This window comes from Trichoderma virens, assembly GCF_000170995.1.
Source record: "Trichoderma virens Gv29-8 chromosome Unknown TRIVIscaffold_4, whole genome shotgun sequence".
Classification (NCBI taxonomy): domain Eukaryota; kingdom Fungi; phylum Ascomycota; class Sordariomycetes; order Hypocreales; family Hypocreaceae; genus Trichoderma; species Trichoderma virens.
In genome coordinates, this window is record NW_014013745.1 from 1,050,053 (window position 1) to 1,074,760 (window position 24,708).

General features: G+C 50.3%; 7 protein-coding genes across 7 annotated transcripts; 3 read left to right on the forward strand and 4 right to left on the reverse strand.

The window, feature by feature from the left end:
* Positions 1-93: 93 nt before the first annotated feature.
* TRIVIDRAFT_219995 (uncharacterized protein) lies at positions 94-1,233 on the reverse strand (the record flags this gene model as incomplete). The annotated part of the gene is made up of 2 exons (XM_014103271.1): positions 94-881; positions 942-1,233. 2 exons carry the CDS (start codon positions 1,231-1,233, stop codon positions 94-96), a joined length of 1,080 nt encoding a protein of 359 aa, XP_013958746.1.
* A 31-nt stretch (positions 1,234-1,264) lies between these two features.
* Positions 1,265-1,672, reverse strand: TRIVIDRAFT_219996 (uncharacterized protein; the record flags this gene model as incomplete). The annotated part of the gene is made up of 1 exon (XM_014103272.1): positions 1,265-1,672. One exon carries the CDS (start codon positions 1,670-1,672, stop codon positions 1,265-1,267), a length of 408 nt encoding a protein of 135 aa, XP_013958747.1.
* Positions 1,673-2,224: 552 nt separating this feature from the next.
* TRIVIDRAFT_31354 (uncharacterized protein) lies at positions 2,225-3,323 on the forward strand (the record flags this gene model as incomplete). Its single annotated transcript, XM_014103273.1, has 3 exons — positions 2,225-2,622; positions 2,683-3,010; positions 3,081-3,323. 3 exons carry the CDS (start codon positions 2,225-2,227, stop codon positions 3,321-3,323), a joined length of 969 nt encoding a protein of 322 aa, XP_013958748.1.
* Positions 3,324-7,031: 3,708 nt separating this feature from the next.
* On the reverse strand, positions 7,032-9,437 carry TRIVIDRAFT_219998 (uncharacterized protein; the record flags this gene model as incomplete). The annotated part of the gene is made up of 3 exons (XM_014103274.1): positions 7,032-8,046; positions 8,105-9,318; positions 9,387-9,437. 3 exons carry the CDS (start codon positions 9,435-9,437, stop codon positions 7,032-7,034), a joined length of 2,280 nt encoding a protein of 759 aa, XP_013958749.1.
* A 195-nt stretch (positions 9,438-9,632) lies between these two features.
* Positions 9,633-11,366, forward strand: TRIVIDRAFT_219999 (uncharacterized protein; the record flags this gene model as incomplete). The annotated part of the gene is made up of 4 exons (XM_014103275.1): positions 9,633-9,953; positions 10,253-11,114; positions 11,173-11,285; positions 11,352-11,366. The coding sequence occupies 4 exons, from the start codon at positions 9,633-9,635 to the stop codon at positions 11,364-11,366; spliced, it is 1,311 nt and encodes a 436-aa protein (XP_013958750.1).
* An 863-nt stretch (positions 11,367-12,229) lies between these two features.
* On the forward strand, positions 12,230-13,759 carry TRIVIDRAFT_31506 (uncharacterized protein; the record flags this gene model as incomplete). The annotated part of the gene is made up of 4 exons (XM_014103276.1): positions 12,230-12,424; positions 12,498-13,370; positions 13,435-13,528; positions 13,599-13,759. The coding sequence occupies 4 exons, from the start codon at positions 12,230-12,232 to the stop codon at positions 13,757-13,759; spliced, it is 1,323 nt and encodes a 440-aa protein (XP_013958751.1).
* A 3,039-nt stretch (positions 13,760-16,798) lies between these two features.
* On the reverse strand, positions 16,799-18,086 carry TRIVIDRAFT_215619 (uncharacterized protein; the record flags this gene model as incomplete). Its single annotated transcript, XM_014103277.1, has 1 exon — positions 16,799-18,086. The coding sequence occupies one exon, from the start codon at positions 17,900-17,902 to the stop codon at positions 17,213-17,215; it is 690 nt and encodes a 229-aa protein (XP_013958752.1).
* Between the last annotated feature and the right edge of the window lie 6,622 nt (positions 18,087-24,708).

The following is a 24,708-nucleotide window of genomic DNA, read 5'->3' on the forward strand; positions in this document are numbered from 1 at the left end:
CATATGCTTCTGCAATCCTTAACAGATGAATCTTCCCGTGAATACATATTATCGTTAAATACCGCTTGAGCCAACCACTCATTTCGAGTCAGATTAAATATGATCCTTACCGACCGTCACACCTAGGTCTGTTGAATCCTCCTCCTCTTGCATTGATGTTCTCAGTGGTTCCCATTTAGGCAGGACGGCCAGGACTGCACTGACAGCCAGCATGGCTGTAGCTAACGCATAGGCACCCTTCAATGCTTTCATATAGGCAGCAAAAATCGCAGGCAGCTGGTTAGCTGAAAACATTTTGCGAAGCTCAAACGCTCCAACCGAGAGGATTGCTGTATTAGACAAGCCTACGTCGCTTGCTTTGATACTGTCAAGCAGTATATTCGTAAAGATGGACTGTGCCGCAGAGACGGAGAATGACCCACCAACCAGCTGGAAGAACAGTGTCATGGCCGATATGGTACTCATGTCCGCCATTTCAACAGCTGCAGTGTTGGCCATGATAGGAATCTGTGATAGAAAGCCCGTTGATACACCTCCGAGGATCTGATACCCAATCCATTTGCTTACTTCAGTGTTCATGTCTAGGGTATAGAGAAGGCCGCCTCCAACAGCACTAAGAGCGGCACCGATGGCCATGAAAGGAACCCATTGATTGGTGACACTCAGTAAAATCCCAGATAGCATGGAGAACAGACCAGCAACCAGGAAGGGGAGATTGTGCACACCAGACTCTAGAGGACCGTCGCCCTTGATAGACTGGAAGTATATAGGGAGATAATAGATAAGGATGAAAAAGCCACCCGAGTTGAAGAAGACAACAAGCAGGGTGATAAACATTCGTCGTTTCTTCAAAAGCCGTGGAACTATAGATGCTCTTTCGGCTATCTAGGCTTCGTTGGCGGCAAAAAGAGCTGACAAGAGCACAGCGCCGACGAGCGTACCGATGACGGTGCTGTCAGACCACGACTTCTGCACACCGCCCCATTGCAGCGCCAGGAGGTAGCACACAACTGCACTCAGAATGAGACCACAGCCAACCAGATCAAGCCGTGAAAGCTTCTCCAGCAGCGGGATAGCTGCGGGTCTCGCAGCTTCTGGAAGGCGCAGAAAAACAATGATGATGAGGGCAGCAAGCCCGCCAATGGGGAGGTTTATCCAGAAACACCAACGCCAGGAAACGGTCTGGGCAAATACGCCGCCAACGATAGGACCGACAAAACTCGCCAGGGGCATATGTTGCGCCCATAATACCCATGAAAGCGGGCTAGCGCCGGGGCGGTACCGTATGACCGATCACAACGAAAGTACCGGTGGTGAGGCCGGCTCCTCCAACGCCGGCAACCGCGCGGCCGGCGATTAGTGCCGTGCTGTTCGGGGCTGCGGCACATATAAGGCTACCCATCTCGAACACGAGGAGGGAGACCAGGTAAGACCATTTGATGTCGATGTGCTTGTACACCTTACCCCAGCTCGTTTGGAAGGCGGCAAAAGTTAGGAAGGCGGAAGAGCCATACCAACCAATGTCATCGATGCTTTGGAACTCGGTAGTTATCTTGGGCACGGCCGTGGCCAGAATCGTGGCGTCGAGGTTGGCGGTAAACATGCCCAGGAACAGGGCTAGCATTATAAGGACCATACGGCCGGGAAGAAGTGGTGCTGTCTCCCCAGTCATTCTTTGGCTAGAGACTGTTCTCGAGGTCTTGGTTGATTGGTAAGAATAGGCCACTAAGAGGCAAGTGTTGGTCTGGCTTTAGTCGGTGCTAAATACGTCTCGATATATGCCGTTCTGGTGCAAATATTATGGTAGATGAGATAAACTTAGGTTGCCGTAGATCTGAGGAAACAAAGCAACGAAGCGGCGTGCCACTTGAACTTTTTCAGTCTGGCTATATATTGCCGAAATCTCAATTCTAGTTCTTGTATCCACAGAGGCTCAAGTATCATCGATATCTTCCCGCCAGACATTTTGCAGGGTGGTCTTATGCACATTGATGATTCGATATAATCCCCCGGTTACTTTTGAGAAAGCCAGGGGATAGGGGGTAGGCAAGTATATAACTAGTATCTAAGCACACTGCACATGGCGTAACTTCTTGAGCTGGTTAATTTCCGTCCTGTACCATTATCCGCAGACAGATAACATACGAAACTCAGCACCGAATAAAATCTGTTACCAAGCAGTCATTATACCGCGAATATACCAGAACATCCTTCAACAATGGCTATGATCCCCCAGCTTCTGGATGTACTCATTATTGGCGGCGGCCCTGCTGGGCTCGCAGTAGCTACGGGCCTCGCACGACAGTTATACACTGCGATTGTATTCGATAATGCCATCTATCGCAATGAGCGGGCTACCCATATGCATAATTACCTCGGCTGGGATCATACGCCCCCCAGCGTCTTCCGTGCTAAAGCCAGGGAGGATATACTGGCAAGATACCAGACTATCCAATTTGAGAAGACAGATATTGTGAGAGCCAGAAGAAATGAAAAGGGGCATTTTGAACTAGAGGATGCTCAGGGATGTTCTTGGACTGGAGGAAAGCTTGTCATAGCTACTGGTTCTAAGGACTCATATCCTGACATCCCGGGATATCAAGACTGTTGGGCATACGGCATGTAAGTAACTTCATCTGATGAAATAAGCGAAACGACATGACGGTGCTAACATGCTGTAAGATACGCATGCCTGTTTTGTGAAGGCTATGAAGACCGCAATGTCCAATCCCCTGGGGTCTTGGCTATGAATCACACCGCAAATCTTTCCGTAGCCCTGCACATGTCACGGATGGCTCATCGCTTAAGTGCTCATGTCACAATTTATACCAATGGATCTGAGGACCTAGCCATCACCTTAAGATCACTCTTAGAGACCGATAAGGATGCCAAGGAAGGGCGTGTTCATGTCGATAGCCGGCAGATTGTGCAGCTGAATCGAGGGAAAGAGCGGAGCTCAGAGGTTATCATTACTTTTGCAGATGGCGAGATAGCCAGTGAGGGCTTCATAGTAAGTACGCTTTCTATTATAAATCAGTGTCTCTTTACTGGAGAATGTTTCCTAAGCTCATCGATTGTAGGTACACCAACCGATGAACCAGATTAATGGGCCTTTTGCTCAGCAGCTGGGATTAGAGCTTACTCCTTCAGGGGATATAAAAACATCCCAGCCCTTTGGAGAGGCGAGCATGCCAGGAGTGTTTGCAGTAGGAGATTGCGCCACGCAAATGAAGGCAGTTTCTCAAGCTGCAGCTATGGGTGCTCTGGCGGCTGGTGGCCTATCTTTCCAGTTGGGAGCCGAATTGGCCACAATTGGAAATTAAGGTGTTTATAGTATTGAATGCGATGTGTTCTCCTCAACTTAGGTGACACAGACACAGCGAGATTACCACCACCGTAGCTAGCCTCGGTGAAACTTAGAGAGTGAATCCTGTAAAATAAAATGACATAGGAGTTGGATTATAAGAGTACTCGAAAAAAGAAAGTTCAGATTATCCAAATGAAAGTGAGGGGTCAGGGCGAGTGATCGCCGACCACCACGACACCACAAGGAGGAGGGCCCAAACGACCAATCAGTAAACTTCTAATACGAGCTGCAAAAGTGTAATAGCCAATTTGTACATAACTTGCACGGTTTAGAAACTGTATGTTTCTCTAAATCGATTAAGTCTCTCTATAGACCAAATTTGTTTATTGTCTGTACACCGAAGGGGTATCACGAGGTGGGGAAAGGATATTCTGCTCTCAGATGGGTATCGACTTTTCACTATCCCAAAAAAGGCATTTGTAGAAAAGAGTATAAACTCTTACTTAAAGAGGCCTCCATGAAGTTATCCAACATAGCAGCCAAACCTTAAAGTCAAGTTAGACTCCAAAGCACGAGGCTTGGTACACTCGCTTGGTATCTGACAGATGCACTAGAGAGACTTTAGGCAAAGCCCAACACGCCTTATCATAATAAGAGCTATCCTCATAAGGCATATGCTGGTCAAATCTTAACTTTGCCGAAGCGAATAGCCGCGGTCGCTTAACCGTCATTTAGACTTCCAATCCCCGCGTGTAAGTGCTGCCGCTGTATGAGCTTGGCGACCTTGGCGACCTCAAAATAGTCTTGAGGCATCTTAGTCTGAGTAAGCGGCTTGTCGAAACTCCGAACGGTAAATGGTCATTCTAGGAGGCTGATTGGCTGAGTCTTGCCTCCAGAAGATGGGAAGCCGGTGAACCACCGGTTATGGGATGGCAGCCTATTGCTAAGCGCGGGCCCTTGTAAGCTTAATCAACTCCTCTTCAGTAATCAGATCAATGGCATTGAGTTTGAATCACCGCCCTAAACCCAAAGGACAGCCGGAAGTCTCACCCTCCTCTACCTCCGCTAAGGCTGACAGGCGAGCAGTGTTGTGCTATTTCCGGTTCCAACTTGACGGGTGCTTAAGTCCACACCTCCGCACCACCCGGCACCACATTAGTCACGGGTTGGAGCGAGGATGTGACAAACTCCGTGGCTGCCACATGAGGCTGCTGAACCTCCGTCCCCTCTTCCGCGATTGAGGGTGCCAGTAAGACCTAAGTCGCGGTCGCGGCGATTAACCAGTACCGGCGCTAATCGGGAGTCAAAGCCTGACAAATGCTTGTGCATCGGTTCACACCCCCTCCACCTCACGGATCGCGATAGACTCTATGACGATCATGAGGGAGTGAGCCGAGACTTCTCAGTGATTGGTTCTTTCGGCCTTGTGGGCATGGCCGATAGTTTGGATGGACGGGATTTATTCAGCTTCAAGGTTGGATGCTGTCGGCATCAATCTATCGGAAACCAAACTGTAATGTAGACTCAGAAGATGGCCGCCGAGAGAAAGCTCACAGCTCGTTAGGCAAGCTACCATCGTTTACCTCGTACTCAGGGTTTTGGGCGTTGTGCCATTAACAGAGGCGTTGCTGGCGATACTTGATCCAGTCTTGATCCGACAGCCACCGACAGCCCTATCAGCCATGGGCGTTACCTAGGACCGACAAAGTCCGTGGTGCTCCAGCAAACAGCATTATGCGGGGGAAAGCCAAATAGCCGCTGACAGAACGAAAGCGAGGGACCCGAGTCCATGGACTTTTCGATTTGCCACCGGGCTGGCCAATGAACACCCTCCGAGCACGCAAATGATCGATTTCGTCCGAACCGAAACCCAATGCAAGCTGCAAGCTAACAAGCCTGTAAAAACCGTTCGAATCGCCTTTATTGCTTCCGATGTTGCCCGTGCAACTGAGGAGCTCAATGCCGGCGAAGTGGGGCATCCTCGGTCTTGTGATGGACAGAATGGATACCGGACGCCGGAATTTCGCGACTAAAGGACTGAGTCGATCGTCCACGCCCTTCACACCCCTCCGACTTTTTGTCTTTTTTGTTCCTGAAAGTGGACAGGTGTAGACGTAGAAGAGGGTAGAGCTCTGGTTAAGGCCGGCACACCTGACCCGATCACGCAGGCACCGCGATCGGAGCGGTATTCACGCAAAGCAGACTCATCGGTGGATCGGATTCACGAAACACCACGGCTCGAAGGCGTGTTCATCGTGATCAAAGTACACGGGACTGGCGGCACCCAAGACAAGAGTCACGCGATCAGATTGCAGATTGAGGCTCAAGGTGACTTCTTTCGGCCCTCGAGAAACTTTCCGGTTGGTCTTCGGACATGTAGAAGCAGCCAGGATAACGAAACCAAGCGTAGCTAAGCATTTCTTGTCGCCACTGAGGTTGACGGTTCAACTGCTGGGAGATTGTACCCCAGCTTTTGGTCTCAGATCGAGGATCGAGGAGAAGGAAGATATGATGCCATTCATCTCATCTTCAGATCTGATAGGCCTTATAAAAATAGATTATCCATCGAAGGATTCGATTTCGATCCCAGAGGCGTTCATGGCGTATCAATGGTATAGACGAAGGATTCGTAACGACGTAACCGATGATTCAGAGGATGAAGCCATTCAGCCTTAGTAATCAGTCGGCAGGAAGTTGCCGCAAAGCCACAACATGGGGCGCCACAACATGGCACTGAGTTACATAAGCAGAGTTTCTGTTCACTCAAATTAGGCTTAGTGCTGTTGCTGTCTTCTCAAGGCCATCCCATCTGTGGCGTTTCGTTTTATGCAAGCTATGCACAACATGCAAATGGGCGAAAACCTCTTGAAAACGATATAAGATTGCGGATATCTACGTCGTCTACTGCTCCTTTTTGCAGGCCTAAGGCATTTGTGACTACTACTAATAGTAATCCTCTGATATATATGCTAACCCAATTGAACTTCCTCTAGAAAGCAATCGGTAAACGGGATCCGAAGAACAGAGAATGAGATACACATTTCACTTCCTGTGAGTTGCAATGCATTGCTTCATTTCTTTCATCATGGCCTATGTATTTTGTTGACATTAAATCATAAGATATCCCCAAAACAATATTAGTATGTCCTACTTCAACTTGACCCTGAACCCTCATAAACGGAGCACCTCAGACTACGTATATAATGTGTTGGCTTGAAACGAATGATACGTCAAGATTAGTAGATGTCCAGCAGCCACTCACTAAATGACAGATTTCCTCCTACAATTCATTTGACTAGTCCATTGATGTCTTTCTTGAGTATTACGTATACCTACCTATATAGGAAGCATATAATTCGTCTTCTTCAAATGAGTCTTGAAACTCAATGCCAAAAGCTAACGGTTCGCTGACAATTGCCTTTCCTAGAATAGCGCCGACAGCTGGTAACGTCTACTGTACCTTCATGTTAAGTGAGATGCCGTAATATTCATGGCTCAAGCTAAGTCATAACAACTACGGGAACTATGTACACAACAAGACAAATAACCCAAAGTACATGTAGATGAATTGTTTCAAATCACTGCCATTTTGTGTTATATACTAGAGCCGTTAACTTTGTGATCAAGCTTTCATCTGCAGCAAATCCTTTTGCAACTTCTCACGCGTCTGTGCATCTGGATATGCTAATTGTTCATTCATTTTCCAAGTATCTGTAGCATGATTTTATGATACATCAAGTGCTGGAGGAGTACTGTCCCACCCCCATTGCTGCTGTAGATTTGCAACTCTCTCCGCGGTTGAATACCCAGTTTCCCGCTGTATAGTCGCAAGAAGTTGGGCCAACGCCGTCCTCTGCTCATGTGCTTCGAAGCAAAGCCCAGCTATATACAAGGGCTGTACCATGTGCAGTCGAACAGGATCATCTGGCCGTCCTAGGGATATTGCACATATCTCATTGGCATGCCCTTCAATCTGAGCCGAAAGTTGGCGATATGCATTGAGGCGTTTAGCCACAAACTCCGCATGTGACTCTGAATACTTTTGATTCAGAGGTTTGTGCAACAAGAGGAGAAGCTGTACAAAATGATACAAGACTGCAGCTGTTGCGCACATGGCATTAGCGTAGAAGAGTTCCTGGAACGCGCTTTGAAATTCCGATCTCGGCGGCATATTGTCCGAAGGCGTAGGTATATTATTATATCGTTGTGCTATCCTTGCACAAGGCTCAAAGGTGTCTGGCAACGCAGCACACCAGTTGTCGAGATGTTGGGAGATATCATCCCAGCTTTGAATTTTATGGAGTGAGCTTCGATCTGTCTTTCCAGCATCTGGCGAGATGCTGTCTGATATTTTGTTGCTGCCCTTTTCAGCAGCCACAAACGCAAGTGTCTTCAAAATGACCCATATTAGGCTTCTGCAGGCCATCGTCTCCGTCATTTGCATTTGGTGGCCCGAGGTTTCATCATTGCAGAGCGAGACGGGTAGATGAATGCCATTGACAACACACATTGGTAGACCCGCTGCTTTCCACAACTCGAGATTTTCTATGTCAATGCGTGGTGGGGTCTCTCCAGTGTAAGATGTAACCCAGTCGATGCAGACAATATTCCAAAAAGACGCTTGCCAGGCTCTTCGAGTCTGTAGTCCGGAGGAAGCTCCGCCGCGAGGATTAAATTCGGTACTATCGAAGATTTGCTTTAGGTTGAAGGTAAGCAGATATTGTGCGCCGGACATGTGTCTAATTCAGGATATCATTAGCCAATAGGGTTCCTGGGGATAGAAGAAATGAACTATACCGGGAGACTTCTGCAAATCGATTATCAAGAGATTCGTAGAGAAGAAATACGGATATTGCCGCCAGGAGATCGTCCACAACATTATGAGAACTCTGACTGCTTTCGATCCGGCGCCTCTTGAACGATGGTGACACTGCTGAATGAAGGTTGAGTGTCAAATCCATCGACGATGGTGTTCCAGGTGGTGGAGAAGGGCTGCCGTCACGTAGTGTTTGTAGCAATCTCATCATATGACCAATAGCCTTGTCATAGAAACTTGCTGCCTTGTAAAACCAGTCGATATGAGCTACTTCAGAGTACTGCTCTAGCATCGACCTGCCAGGTGTTTGATGATTCGCCGAGTACGTCTCTCGCTTCGTCTTTCCAAATTGCTTTGCCGCAATGGCAGCCAATGCATTCTGTAAAAGCGGGCTTCGTATTGCCTTTATAGGAACAATGTGTCCAAAGAATCGCTCAATATCAAATACGTCCAGGCATGGACTGATTCGTTCGGCAAAATATCTTATCAGATATGCAGTTTCGTGGTCTGCCTCATTCGAAGAGTCTGGCATTGGAGATGAGAACTCGGTCTCTGGTCTCTCTGATCGCTCTGATCGCTCTGCGTCCGCTTCATATCCAGGCTGTGAATATCCTTCCAAATTAACGTCACCAAGCCAGGAGAGAGATGGCCCTTGCGGGCCATTGGCATCATTTATCAAGGAGAGAGATGGTATGAATCCACAACAGTTGTTCCCGTCAGCAAAGTAAATCTGGGGATCAATGTCGAAAAATCTGGCGTCAAAGTCTGAGTCAGAGATACTCTCAGTCGTGATAAAGGACGTGTCGTGAACCCCTTGGTTGGTAGAAAAGCTGTCATGGTCAGCCCCCTCCAGGCTAGAGCCATGCAGAGCATCATCTTGAGACGGAAGCTGAGCGTCGGCTGAAGTTGGAGTTGTTGCCTGGGTCTGAGCAACATCAATGCTACCTGAGGCCGCCGTGGGTAGCAAGGATGAATCGAGTGAACCAGAAAATGACGAGACAGTGGAAGCAGCTTCAGCCACCAGCTGCGAGTCTACGGGCTTGACAAGGCCACTCGCCTGCGGGCTAGCACCAGCCGAAGAGAACTTCTTTCGAAGGTTCTGGCTCTCATCGAGGAACCTGCGTAGATGGTTGTATCCGGGGCATGAGCGAGATGCCTTTTCACACCGCGCACAGCCCGGCAAGCGCTTGTCACACTAGGAAGACGTGAGATCACCGCACACTCCGAATAGGCGTAGCTGCTCGCCATGAACACGACACATACCTTGACCCGCCGTTTCCTGCACAGAGTACAAGGCACGGTGGAAACCTCCATTGCGTCGGCTCAATCAAACACGACGGGCCAGACTCTCAATGCTCGCTCCCTTGATCCTAATACAGAACGAGTGTGGTTGCGATTGAATGATGAAAGAATCCCTGGGCCGAGTCACCGAGCGCCCCGCGTGAGTGGCTCAACGGGCTGATGAGAGTTCAGTCCAGTATTGGGTTTATCGAGAGACAGAGCCAGCAAATGACTGGTCACGGCGAAGGTGAGCAGAATGCCGACAATGCCCATGTTGGGAATAGCGGCTTCCGACGAGGCTATTCCACACAAGGCAAGGCATGCTATCATAGTGACAAGGGTCCGATGAGCACGCACACTGTCATCCATCTTGAATATCTCCCGTCAATTGAATTCCAGCACTTGTGGCTACTGCTGCTGCTCAAACGGCCGCTAGAGCTTTGGCTTCCGCTGTTCCCTCTCATTCCTTCTCATTCCTCCCAGCTGCAGCTCATTGTCTTGTTCCGTGCACTCTTTTGCGGCCCACGAGGAACGCTATTAACGGCTTTGGTGGACGGATAACTTCGCGAGAGAGCAGCGAATGGTGACGGCCTCCCTGCAGTCTGCGCTATCCAAAATAGTGGTGATGAGGCCGAGCGCCGAGCGATGCTGAGCGCAAAACTACGTGTAGATGCGGCAACTCTGACCGACAGCAGTCAGGCAGCAAGATGAAAATCCAAAGGGTACCGAGTTCGTCCCATTACTGTCTCATCTCAAGTCTGCGGTCCAGGGTCTAGCGATTCTTGTCCTGCCCTTTGGCCCGCAGTCTTATAAGCCACAAGACACTTGCTAACACCACACCTAATTAGCTGTTCATCTATCCCGTCAAGTCACTCCTTCCAATTGAGGTCTCGATTGCAGAGATTACGAGCGAAGGCTTTCGCTTTGACCGGCAGTACATTCTAGTCAGAGATCCTCGGAGTCACCCGACTATACGGCCTCATCTGGCCGAACACCTTACCGTCAAGCGGGTATATAAGCTGGTGCTCTTCCAGCCGTCAATCAACGATGATTGGTCGGAACTGACCATCAAACACACGATAGCCAGACCAGAATCTTCAATCACTATCCCACTCACGCCGTCACCGCTGTCATGTCTGGACGCGCCGTCATATCAAGTGAGTGTATTCGGCACCGAGGCCTCGGCTGTCGATATGGGAGACGGCCCAGCCGAGTTCTTTAGCAAACATCTCGATATCCCCACGAGATTACTGTTTATCTCCGGATCAGGCAGCCGCGAGATCCCTGGAGCGGCGTACATCCCTAAACACCGGCTGCCATTAACAATTAAGGCCGCCGGTGACCATTTCCAACCGCAACGAATCCGTTTCGCAGATGCTGCTCCGTTTTTGGTTACATCAACAGCATCCGAAGAAGACGTCAGATCCCGCTTGCCACCAGATGATCGGCAAGAAGATGTCTTGCTCCGCTTCCGTACTAATATCCACGTCGACGTGGGATCTGTTGCGCCGTGGGACGAAGACCACTGGAGAGAACTTACTGTATTTTCAGAAGACGGAACTACGCCAAAAGCAGTTGTCCGCTGTGTCTTCAAGACCCCTCGCTGCCTGAGTGTCAACGCCGACATCAAGACGGGAACTGGATCCCCACGAAGCAAACAAGTCTATGGCTTGATAGCTAGAGATAGACGTGTAAACAAGGCATACCCTCGTAAGATTTCTTTTTCCCATCTTCTTCATAGAATGGTAGGGCTAACATATCTGTCCAGTCAAACCAGTTTTTGGACAGTGGTCTTTTGCAGGCCCCAATGGAGCTTTACTTCGAGTTGGTGACGAAATTCGGGTTACGGAGAGGGGAGCAAATGACAACTTGAGTGACCATGTAAGTCAGATTACAATAGCAATTGTTCATTTACCGGGTCAGCATCAATTCTAACGATTTCTCAAGGTTGTCAAAGCTTAGCACAGTCAAAGATGATGATACTGTACAGGTATAAAGTGAAAGGACATGGTGAACGGTCCAAGATCCTATTTTAATAGTGTAAGTTGGCATGTGTCCATATAAACATACGCCATTTCAAATTATTCACATGATGTGTGATATGCCCGGTATGTACATATGTGTGTATATGTCTCGAAACACATACATATATGAGCGGTTACCAGCCGTGTCACGATGACATAATGAAGAACAGAGGGGGCCATATCATAGTTAGCAAACAAAGGCTCATTTCTCAGCAAGACATACTCCGAATAGTTCAATCAAATGCCCACATGTAAGAATATTCAACAGTCAGCTACCCGCAGCAAATGATGTGAATTTGCTTCTGCCTGGCAATTCGCTTTCTCCGAGCCAGCGTCGTAGAACCTTTGAAAGATGATGTCTTGGGGTCTCAGGCACTAGTCCGAGATAGGCAAGCCTCAGCGAGCGTGCCGGAGATGCAACAGCAGCTGTGGGTATATCCGCCAAAACGTCAGAATAGCCAAGTTAAACGAGGTACTAAACGAATACAATCAAGATTTTGGTTAATCTAGCTTGCATCGATCGGAAACGGCTCGGTAGTAGAATATCTATGCGGAACAGATTATTCCGAGGGCGATCTTATGAGCTGATGCTAATTTTTATAAGTGCAAGGGAAGATATATGGATACATGTACTTGTATGCAGGAGGTGAAAGGAATAGTACATAAATAAAATATCAAGAACATTGCAATTTGATATTAAGTCCTCGTATTTCGATTGCATCCTGAGTCTTGTTTCTTCTACAGACCCCCAAAACACACATTTTTGCCTTTTGACTTTTTCTCCCTTGTATAGGAAGTACCATGACGGTTGTACAAAATCATTCCAGCGATGACGACGCAGCAGATTATGTTGGGACCCCTATTTCAGAAGAAACACTTGAAAACACCAGTGTACAGGAACAGCAACTGCGAGCGGATGAGCACGATGGCGGATACGGCTGGGTGTGTGTTGTGTGCCAATTGATGATTACGGCAAGCACATGGGGAGTCAACGGTGTAAGTAGATCAACAAGAACACGGCTTCTCCTCAAATCAATAGAAAGGAATCTAACAAGTCTATCTATGGCAGGCCTTCGGTGTATATCTCACTCACTACATCTCGACAAACGCCTTCCCCGGGACATCGGAAATCGCCTACTCCTTTATTGGTGGTCTCTCTCAGTCTCAGATCCTCCTCATCGCCCCCCTCGTCACGCACGCCACCAGAGTTTTCGGGACCAAGCCCCCTCTACTCATCGGAGCTGTCATGGAGACAGCTGCTCTGGTTGGGGCAAGTTTTGCCAAGCAGTCATGGCATCTCTTTCTTTCCCAGGGATTACTATTCGGCTGGGGCTGTTCGTTCTTATATATCGGTACCATTGGCATCATTCCCCAGTGGTTCTCCCGGAGAAAGGGCATTGCAAATGGAATTGCTGCTGCAGGAAGTGGTATTGGAGGTCTCATTTACAGTTTGTCCACGGAAGCCATGATTTCCAACATTAGCGTTGCCTGGGCCTTTCGCATCACAGCCATCTGCACCGCTGCAGTCAACGTTATTTGCATCATCCTGATTAAAGATAGGAACAAGCACATTCAGCCCACTCAAAACGCTTTTGACTTTACTCTCCTCAAGCGCCCTGAGCTTCTGCTAATTTTGGCATGGATTTTCCTTAGCACTATTGGATACACATGCGTCTTGTTCTCGCTTCCGGACAATGCCGTCCGGATTGGCCTCACTGCTCACCAAGGCTCTATCCTGGGAGCATTGGCTAACCTTGGAATGGCCATCGGTAGACCCATCGTGGGTTACTTTAGCGACCGAGTGGGAAGATTGAACATGGTGATCTCGGCAACAACTCTGGCAGGGATATGGTGTTTATGCCTCTGGACGTCTGGCACATCATATCCTATCCTGCTTGCGTTTTCTATTCTTGGAGGGACAACGATTGGCACATGTTGGGCTGTAAGTTGTCTGCCCCCCGTTTTTGGTAGGGTATTAAATTAAAAGCTAACACAAGGCTTCACAGACCATCGGACCTATGCTAGCTGATGCTTTCGGAATGAAGCTTCTCCCCTCTGCATTGTCCATAGTCTGGACAATTTCTGCCATCCCATCAGCATGTATGTTATCTTGCACATGTATCCCTAGAGTACAGTATGTCAACCGAACTTGATGCTGACGGTTTTACAGTTGCCGAAGCCATGGCCTTGGGGCTTCGACGATCGCACTCCCCAGTATACCTGGATGTCCAAATCTTCTCCGGTTGCATGTTTCTTGGAGCGGCGCTATTTTTGCTACCGCTGAGATTCAAAAAGAGGATCGAGAGCATAATGGTATCGGAGAAGCAATAAGACAACGCGCACTAATACCCAATCACCGCTGTCACGAAGAGCAATTCAGAGTTGAGCTACACCAACATCGACAGAAGTTATTATACAATATAGATTAAGACGACACAAGACGAGGAAAACATAGAGAAATACGAAATGGAGAATAGAAGGACTGAAGCGATGATTTCCACGAGGGTTATTAGAGACATGCATTATGTGGGCATTCAATTAGAGACTTAATAGAGACGTCTTATTTATTACAGCCATAATTAGCATAGATTAGTTACCATACAATTTCAGTTAACATGAGCATATATTCAACTAACCATTGCATCGTAAAACAACCTCTCTTTACAGCGAGTCTAAAACCATCGTACAAACCACTGACCTCGACACTCCAAAACTTGCATAAATCAAAGCTATGCACAAAAAGAAGACGCTAGCCCACGACATGTGGCTTGACACACTTAAAGCAGCACTGGCATGTGGCGCACTGTCAGATCTAGCAGGGCCCCGCCTCTTGTCAAGATAATCGTGCCGCAAAATCCACGGCGAATATCCGCGCGGGGTCCGCAGCAGAACCGCAAAGTTGATGGTCGACTCCGCTTCACATCTCACACAGACGGAGCTTGAAATGAGGATCTCCGCGACACCTCCGCCATCCCGCCTCTCACAATGGGTGTGTAGCTGGATAAACGGATAGACAAGAACTGGAGAAGCCGCTCGTGCTTATTCTCTTCAAGCTTTCGGCTTCAAGCCTTGTAGGGCTCATTTTGTAGCTCTTATTCCCAAGCGCAGATTACACTAACACCAAAACACCAAATGAAGCACAAACTAAGATATTACTTGAGCGCCCCCTAGAGCTCGCCTCAGCACGGCATGGCACAGCCAATAGCAGCGCCTAGATGGCCCCCAAAAGCAAATCAGCCAAAAACCGAACATTGGCCAAGTAAGCGCGAAAAGGATGGACGTTGTCCGAGGAGGACCAAATTGCCTCGGAGCGGGCGCTTAAATTCGTGAGCTCTTTTAAACTTCCAAGCCTTCCTAGGCATTATTGCCAAAATGAGGTCAAGGTATATTCTTCAACATCTAATCTTTGCTAAATGATCTATTTTCTGTCTCCCTCGGCGAAGCGCGTGCCGCCTTTTGTTGATCTTGTCAGCCTATCTTGTGAGGATGGTGGGCGGGGTCAAATAAAGAGCCGCCTGAGGCGGGAGTCATCAGACGAGCCGAGATTTGATATGGGGGTTGTAATTGCTTACATACGATAAGGCCAGATGCAATGCGGAGCAATCGTACCATTTCACATCTTAAGATGAATGGCGACACCACATGCACAAGACTAAACAAGGTCGAACGAGCCAAGTAAAAACGATAGTGCTGAAAAAATAAGCAAGGGTCGAGCTTAACCACCAGAAGCAGAGCTCTGCACGGAAATGGCAAATATCGCAACACCAAAAACGGGGGTCAGGAGGAAGAGGGATTGGGGGGGGGGGCGTGTGGTTCAATCCCGCCCGACACATGGCCTGATAAGCTGATGCGTTTTTTCCTTATTCTGAGTGTCCTCCAGATCCAATATACGCCCTTGAATTTGCTTTTTTTCTCCCTCCCTTCTCTCTCCTTCCAAGCTGGGAATTTCACGTGGGGTGGCGAGAGGGAAGGGTGATATTTCGTCGTTTTTACTCTACCCTTCTACCTTGTCCTCATACACTCGCGTAATTAAGCCGCTACGCCCATGTCTGATGCGTTGGTCACGCCTTAGAGGGGCGAAAGCAAAAGAAGGCAACGGAATAATACATAGTGAAGGGGTGATAATGCGCGGCGTGCACCTGGCTTACAAAACAACGGCAACATTTTCACGTTAAGCGGGATTACGCTCTGATTTGTTATTCCTCGACTTCTAGCTCTCTTTGCTAGTCATGGCCTAAGAAACATCCTAGGTATGCCAAGGTTTTTCGGTCAAGCAAGGGAAGACGGACAAAACAAGCCCGGATTTACAAGCCCGAGCTTCTGGCCAGATGGAGGGGGGGAGGGCAAAAGCAGGTGAAAGGGCGGGCTTTAGCAGTAAACCCATTCGGCATGTACCGTGGCTGTTGGTGCCGGATCTCATAAGCATCACGACGGCAAGCAAAACACACTCACACCGTCACTCCGGCTCTATCTAGTCCCCCTCCTTTTTTTCGTGCGATTGGGCCGTTATGCCCAATATCCAGCTGCGCTGGCGAATCACCAGCCGCCAGCAACTTCGCAAATCCTCACCCTCCCGTTATGGTTTTGCTGGCACAAGGGAATCGCTGCCCTTTCGCCAATTTTAAAGCAAGGGGGTGTGGTGGGGGGGGAAAAGCAAAGATCTGGATTGTCGGACGGCAATGCATCTCGTAAGGGTTTCTCTCTGCTCATCGTGCATCCTCCCGCCAGCTCATACCTTTTTTTTTCTTCTTTCTTTTTTTTCAATACACGCCCCTCGGTCTTAGTCCGCGGAAACAAAGCGGATAGCCGTAAAGTCGTAGTTTACAAAGCAACGCAGGCTAATCGCCGCAGCAAAATTTTCCTTTTTTCCTCTTGGTATCGGACTTGAGTCGTGTCCAGCTCTCCATCGTCCACGGGACCCAGGCAAGGGACCGAGCGCCCGAAGCATTAGAGTAATAGCAGATCCATTCGTAGCTGGGTTTTTCACGCTTCTTTTTTTTTCAATCGATTTTTCTTTTTTTTCTGCTGGGTCGGGCGGATCTTGCGGGCCTGGAATTTTTAGCTTTCACTGATTTTCTTTCCGTTTGATTCTGGGCAATTATTAAGGCTGGCGGTAAGCTTGAGCCGGCAATGTCGTAGCGCACCAGTACGTACCTTAACTCCTCGGGCCATCTGACCTGCGATTTGAAATGCAAAGCTGCGGTACGTATATCGCTGCTGCTGCTGCTTATCGGCTGCCACTCCCACCGATGCCGCTTCGCCCGAGCGGCGTTTTTTAGTGCCGCTCGGCCCATCCGCCATTACCGCGGATTTTCGGCTGTCAACTGCCAAATTGTCAATCAGGGTTCAGTCACAGTTCAGTCACAGTCACAGAGTAGAGAAGAGGCAATGTAGATGAGTTTGTAACAGTTTTTTTATTCTGTAATTGGGAAATCGCTATTCGATTTTTCCCATTGCTACTAACTCGTGGTCCACTCGACCAAAGGAAGACCAGTTCCAGGGAGCGGCCCACCAATGTGTACCCATGTACCTTGTCATTCCTCCACATGAAAAAAACCCATCCTCGCATTGCCATGACATTGTATGAAATAAGACGTTGAGCTGTGATCTCTAATGGTGTATAGTGGTAGTAGAACAAATGAAAGAAAGTAAACGCCGTGTGCCTTTTTATATTCCCTCTTGGGGTATCATGATGAATAAATCAGAACGCCTTGCCAAAGCCATGCCATCGCTAATGCTAAAGAATCAATTACATAGTAGTACAAGAAGAAGGATCGATGTCGATCAGTAGACTGAGATTGCCGACACCAGGCCCGCGGGTGTTCGCTGGCCCAGGTAGAAATCCTCTTCTTGGTAATATGATTCTTCGCTCTCTTCTGTCTTGGCGGGCAGAGGCAGCTCGGCATCGGCAGGCGATGGAGGCATAGCCTCGTCATCTGAAGATTCGGAGTCGTGGTCGATCAGCTCCGGAGGGGAGTTTGAGTGTGAAGGAGTGCGGACAAGCTCGAGCTGAGCGTAGTCCTCCTCGAGATCGTCGTCTCCCATGATCTCATCCTCGACAACCTTGACTGTGGAGGTGGGGATGATGGTGGTTCGGGTGTTGGTCATCTCCATCTCGTCGTAGTCGGACTCGTCGTCAGAATCGGAAGAGGAGTCGGAGTCGTACTCTTCGTCGACGGCCTCCTCCTCGATCCGGTCGGCCCACTGGATGTGTCGGTTGTTGTTGGATCCGGAGGTCTTGGTGTTGCGGACAGACTGGTTGAACCACCGCTCCTGCTCCCGCTCGGCCTCGGCAAGCTCAAGCATCAGAGAGTCGAGGAGGTTGGCGTGTCCGACCAAGAGACGGAGATCGTGATCGGGTTGAGCAGCCTCGCGAGAGAGCTTTGCTCGGGCCTTGTGGGCCAGGTAGTAGGTCTGAGTGATAGACATGCTCTTCTTGGTAGCTTGTCGGAGGAGTGATGCTGAGGCAGACATTTTGATGTGTGGTGGGGAGGAAGATGGATATATAGTGTAGGTGTGACTCAAGGCAGCCAGATCGGTTGCAGGGATGGTTTGAGTTGCCTAGTGGACTAGTATTTCTGCTGTGTATCTATGCGAGCACTGGTTGGATGGATTGTTTGTAGATCGAGTGGTTTGCTTGTTCTTGTAGTTGTATTGATGCTCGCTTGATTGTTGTGCTGAATGATATCGAGGCTCAAGGTCGGGGGAGTCGGCATTCTTTTAACTCGGAACCTCCCAGCCGGGTCCAGAGAAAAATCCATCGGCGTTGAGGTACGTACTCGGCACGCCCTTGGGTCCCGGTCCAAGCGGACTTTGCTTCGCGGGCCCGAAAGATCAATGCGAGGGGGGGAGGGGTGAGACAGTCATGATCATTCAGCAGAGGCGTGGATGCGAAGGGGGGGAGGGGGGTGCAAGCCATGGGCAACCATGGGTTTTGGCGCTGACTAAATCCGAAAGCCCAGCGTCTCCGGCACGGACGTAGCAGCGAGTCGCTCGTCCGCGAAGGGTACCCGACGCCTGGCTGCGACTGCGCCCCGCGCGAAGGTACCTCGCGTCCTGAGGTACACGGCACCGCACGACTTGGAGCGAGGAAAAACTGGGCGTACGCCACGGACGGCTTCGGCATTTTGGATGACTCCTACGAGCTCGCCCGTTGCTTTGCAATGGGATTACCGTGCTATCCCCCATTAGGTATTCGCACTCGCATACGAGTAGCCGATTAGTCACAGCCCGTCAGAAATTTTCCCTCCTGCTGTTCCTCGTTAGGGACTGGGACGGCAGCTTAGCTGGAAGCTTCCTTCTGGCACCTCTGGCAGGCGACGCTCGCTCGCTACGGGCTTAACGAGCACCCCTCGCCATTACTGATCACGATTGGCCCAGCAGCGTGCACGACACCGCTGATTCGTCGTGAGCACCAGCCGAAACAGTGGATTATGAATCAGTGAATCAGAAAAGGCCCCACTCCTGCTCTTCTCCCTCGAGGCGCCGCTTATTAACAGCCTGAGCCTGCATAACTAGCACAATGTCCGACCAAAGACCGTAGTCCGAGGCCTAATTGCTCCGTCCGTCCTATTTCTCAGCATCGCAGTCATTGCGTAGTAATACACGTAGATGCGGCACAGTCATCAATAGATCAGACTTTGCGCTAGGTGGAATCAAATCAATCTGCTGCATCCACTCCCCTTTCCAATGCATGCGTTATGCTTGATGTCGTCGTTGTCTTGTCTTAGTAACTAGTGCCGCCCAGCTCATGAGCAAAGCCACTCGCAATCGCAATCGCATCGCATCGCACTCCCCCATTTGTCACCACGCTGGATGGATTTGCCGTTTTAGGCAGTGCTATTCGAAACGGAAGCCATCGCGACGGGAGAACGTTGCCCATTGCAGCAATTGTCGTTGCGATCATTGTTACTCGGGCCAGGTACGCGTACGTGCGAAGCTACGCAAACCAGAAGCTGCTGCGCATTGCGCATCCGTGCACGAGGCTTTGTTCAGGGACACGCATTTGACATCCATAATTTAATCGCAATTAACAGCCGTCAATCTCAGCCGCCCGTGATCTGGCCTTTTTTGTCGCAGCCTGGGTGGCTTGCCAGTCAGCGTGACCCCAGGTTTCAGATCCTTTTGCGCACATTCAGTCCAAATGCGGTGGCCGCGGATATCCTATTCGGCAATGTTAATCTACGTGTCTCTCTTTTCTTTTTTTCTCTTATTACAGTACAGTACAAGGTACCTAGCATAACAGCAATAGTGCAAATACCTGCTCCATAGTGCGTCGCACGTCGTAATACGTCGTATACGAATCTGCCAAGCAGGCCGCGACAGCTTCTAGCACAGCCCTAAACGGCATTTCGGACTTGACTGCCTGACACCATTTTTCTTTTTTTACTCGCACACGTCCCAACGTATTCGTCGCTTCCCCTTGGTTTAGTCCAGGCGCCGCGTTGCGCTTGCGTCTCCCTGCTTCACTAGCAACAGCGATGCTCGCCGTTCATTTCTCGTGCCTACTAGGTAACCGGATGCCTGCAACACGTAGTAATACTGAGTGCCCGCAGCCGTTCCGTTTGCCGAGCCGTCTCACAAACTGTCGCTGCCAGCGTCAAGACAATACAGGAGGGTACGGTATTTAGCCCGGCTAATCGGTGCTCGGGGGACGGGACGTGGAGACGAGAGCGACGCATCTCCGAGACGTGTCTTGTCGGCCGTAAATAACCTGTGCAGAGCTGCCTATCTTGCCTATGTCCTATGTCCGCAGGCGTGCATGAGAGTCCAACAATGTGTGACTGCCTGCCTGCCTGGATGCAGGCCCTGATGCCCTGTCGCAGTCATCGCCGTGAATTGAATTGATGCAAATCTCAGCCCGGCCAATCAGACGCATCAATTGGAATTGGAATTGAGATTGGACCGGGGGTGTCGATATTCTGTTTTCCTCCTGTTGCTCCCAAGCTGGAAGCGAGGGTAGCGAGTTACATAGTAGGGCTGAGTCGATAGAGGCCCAGTTTTGATGACTCCGACGGTGGGTATCGTGGGTATCGTGGGTATCGCGGCCCTCGGCAGGACACCACTTGATTTTGAAGCCTCAGGGTACTTGGGTACATAGTACGTACCACCACCCGCACCTTAGAGGGCATCCTTAATGGGAGGGGCTCGGCACAGACCACGTCAATCAAAAGCAACGCCAGAACCCGCCATCAGCACAGCAAGGCTGATGATAAGGCCCAACCCACGATCTCAGGCGGAAAAGGGGGCTTGCAGACACTTTGCGACGTGGCGCAGGGAGGAAGGAATGCGCTGGTCGTACGAGGCCATCTGGCCAATGATGCGCACCGGAATCGGGAAGCGGCAAGATTTGTGTTTCGTCCGGCACTCTTTGGTCCGCCCGTCCAGAATGGCAGCCGATGTGGCCAATCACAGGTGCAGATGCCGCCTGTGTCTGAGAGTGCTGACAGAGCCTGAGGGGATACGCGCATCGCTCGCGCCCGAATGCCGAGTTGGGCTGTCGGAGATGTGGCTTTTGCACAAACAAAACCCCACGCGGCCAGACAGCGTCTGCGCTCATTCATTGCCGCATCGAGCCATAGCAGCGTCATCAAGTCTAGCTCAACTGCGGAATTCCGTAGCAACGCAACGAGCAGCCACAGCGGCGCGACTATCGTCCGCTCGATCTCGCTTTCGCTCACGTTCAAGCGTGGCAGCCATCGCGAAACGGCTCCAGCTACCATAACGGCAGCCATAACGGCTACACTTACGACTACCCTTACGGCAACCCTGATGGCGCAGTGCTAATACAATTCAAATTGTTATCTCAGCTACAGCAACAGGCGTCTTCTGGTGGCCGCTTATTTTTAGCCCAGGATCTTCTTTTCTTTCCCTCTCGCTTGATTCACTTGGTCGCCGAGACACTCCCCTCAGCCCTGCAGGCCACATACGAGCAGTCGTACGAGTTCCCTCCTCAGCACAGGCCTCGTTTCCGTCTAATTTCGCGGTAAGATCTCTCCCTGCAATTAGTGTCATCTACAATTATGTTTCAGCCCAGGCACGGGCACGAACCAGCGGGCGAAGGATGCCATCACGAACGAAAACATGGGCGCCATTCCCAAAGCGGCTCCGTCGCTCCAGGGCTGAATCAAACGAAGAGCCGGGGCTTCGGGGCTTGCGAAGGTGATGATTAATGGCGTCTGTCAGCAGCGGGTATTTCAAATCGCCGCATTGAGCCTGGCGCCAACTTTAAGAGACGCCCAGCAACTCCCGTCCGCTTGGGTCTGAAGGTTCCACCAGGGCACATGGCGCGGGAATCCACAAATCCGCGATGGAGACAACTTCCGCGCAGCTTTGCCGGATCATGATAAACTTCAGTGTTTTGAGTTTGTGCTTTGCCGCTGGGGACAATGCTTGGCATTTAAGCATTGCACGTGCCGCGATTCTGGGGACCAACTGCTTGTTCGACTCAGTCAGGCACCGCCCCCGTGACAAGGCCTTGTGCTCGCAACCCCAGATTTCATGAATCGACGTTTTGGCCATTCCACAATTCGATCATCGCCAGCGAGGTACAGTAATCAAACGGTAATCCCCACTGATTTTCTGCTTGCACCTTATCAATCACCGCTTGTTCTGTATCCTCTTTCCCTTTCCGAGTTGCTGTCAAATTGCACGCCATTAGACTTATCGCCTGGGGTATTCGGCAACGTCATCGGACGTGCGGCACAAATTGCGGCAATCCATCTGCTGAATAAGAGATTAGAGAAAAAAAGGGTCCAAGCGGTACATGCCGCCATATGTCCGCCACAATGCCGAAAGATGGACATTGCCCTATCACCATGCAAGCTCCCTAGTCCGTCTCCATCCAAATGCCGTCATTTTTTTTTTTTTTTTCTTTACGGAGTACTGCAGCCGGGGCTCGACTGAAAAAAAGAAGCACGAAAGAACATGCAGAGAAGACCCAGTCGTCCGATAGCCGACCCTTTGCAGCCAATCACCAGCACCATGACGCCTTCCTTCGCCCGGGTGAATCTTGCTTTTCCGGACGAGCGACGCATAAACAGCTCAGAGTGCCGATTGATGCCGCATCCCCTATTTCGTCAAAGTGCAGATACGGATGCAGAGGCGGTCCGCTTTGTTCTCATGGTCTTCTTCCCGTGATGCATGGAAGCACTCGGGCGTCCTTCTCCCATTCTTCTGTGCATTCCGACCATGCCGCTTTCGAGGCATATTGTTGTCGACACACCACAGGAATCTCGTGACTTCGCTCTCCGGTGGTTTGGCAGACTCCGTTGCCGCGGACATGCGCTCTCCCGTTGTTATGTAAGGCTCACCAATAGGCAGTCTTGCTTCCGGCCCCTGATCGAGTCGAGCCTTGCTCTGCGGGCGTCCGCGAAACCCGGCTCCATGGAAAACGGCGTCTTCTTGGGAACCGTTTGTATTTTTTTCTCTCACACGAGCCTGTATTACCGTAAACGGAGACATGCCAGCGTGATTTCTCTGCCGCGGCCTGCAAAGGTGCAAAGAGTGCATATCCGGTTCAGATATTCCCGGATAGTGTCCATACAGGACATGGAAATAGCAATGACAGCGACCCAGTGATCCACAAGTTTGGGACGGCCCGCCAGCGATCGCATTGCAATTCAGAGTACGTGTAAATCAGGAGTAAATACAAGTACACACGTACCCCATTCTTACCCACAAGGCCATGGAACCTGGTAATCCATTCGCTAACCGACAACCAACCGGCTGGTAGCGATCACTTGCTCGAAAGAACAATTATTCCCAGTTAGAGAAACGGAGTCGTCGACGCAGCCCTGTCTGATAAATTCGCTCTACCTCGGATCGCGTTTGTCCGTAACGTACGGCGTGTACCGGTTATTTGCGTGATTAGTCAAGCGGCCCCAATCACACGAGTATATTCCTCGGCTCTCCTCGTCGCACCCCTCGAACAAGGAGAGGAAAGAACCTCATGGGTGAAATGACTTTGGTTGCACTGCCGCTGGATCCGTCATTTGGAGGCATGAGATCTCAGCCTTGCTGCTTCCAATTGGCTTGATGATTCGATCATCTGGCTCGGTCAACTCAGTTGCCATGCCGCGTGCCGACTCGACCATGTCACTGATAGGGTAGGTAATTTTTGATGACCTTCTATCTATTTACTAATACAGGTCTCAATTCGATATTCGAAACCTCACTCGTGGCTAATGTTTCTTGTCACATCAAGAAAATACGGCCATGTGACTGGCCCCGAGCTTGATACAAGCCCAACTCCGCGTCAACCTTCACATCACCCATCCCGCGCATAGGGCAGAGCGAAAGCAAAGAGGCGGAGGAAGAGAAAAGGAGAAACTCCGCCGTAAACCAAATCAAGGATCGCCCATCCCGCAGCTTTGGTAATGAGATCGGCAAGGTCGTCCATCCCACCGGTCCCAAAGCTGATTGGAAGAGCAAAGCAGCACCCTGATCTTGGCACGCAACGCCCCCTTGCCGGTATGTAGAGAAGCCCGACAGCCCTGCTCATTGCAAGATAACTATCACGTCTTTGTAATTCCTAAAGCTATACGAGTACTTGGATGTAATATCCCCTGTTGGTTGCTGGGTTTGTGTGACAGCCGTGAAAAGCATCCGGGAACCTTTGAAGACAGCCCGTCATCCACATTTAACCCATCCAAAACATGGCCCCCCTGCCATAAGGCAGAACCTCATCTCTCATCCCCTCCATATCAAATACAAATACGGAGCACATTTACATACTCCGCATTCCGCGCCGTGCTTCGTAAGCTGGGGGAGAGGCGGGCCAACAAATCAGTCATGCCATCGCGGCGTAAGATGGGGCCTCCTCCCCCCCAAATTCCAACAACCCCTGGTCGTATTTTTGGCTCCCGTCCCAGCGCAATGGGCCGCCCGGGGACCTGTCAAATCCGTGCTATCTGACGGGAAGCTTCCACCCTCCCCTGATTATCATCTCCTCGTGATTCCGCTTTGGGGAAAGACAGCTTACCCAGCAGTCTGGAACCGGGACCTGAAGTGCGCCGTCGCTAGCTCTTCCCTCGTGGTCACTGCTTACTTTTTGGTACGAGTTGTTGAGCGTGGTGGAGGTGGGATGCTATTTCGCGCTGTTGCCGACGCTCAAACTCGTGCCCAGGTCCCTCTTGTACTGTACCCCAGCCCTGTGCTGACATCTTCCCCTGATCGACAAGTTGCCAGGCCATGGTACTGGATACCAACAGAGCGGTATCACGAAACGTGGCCCAGTTTGCGGGCGAGGCTTCTCTCCCACACCCCCTCCGAGAGAATGG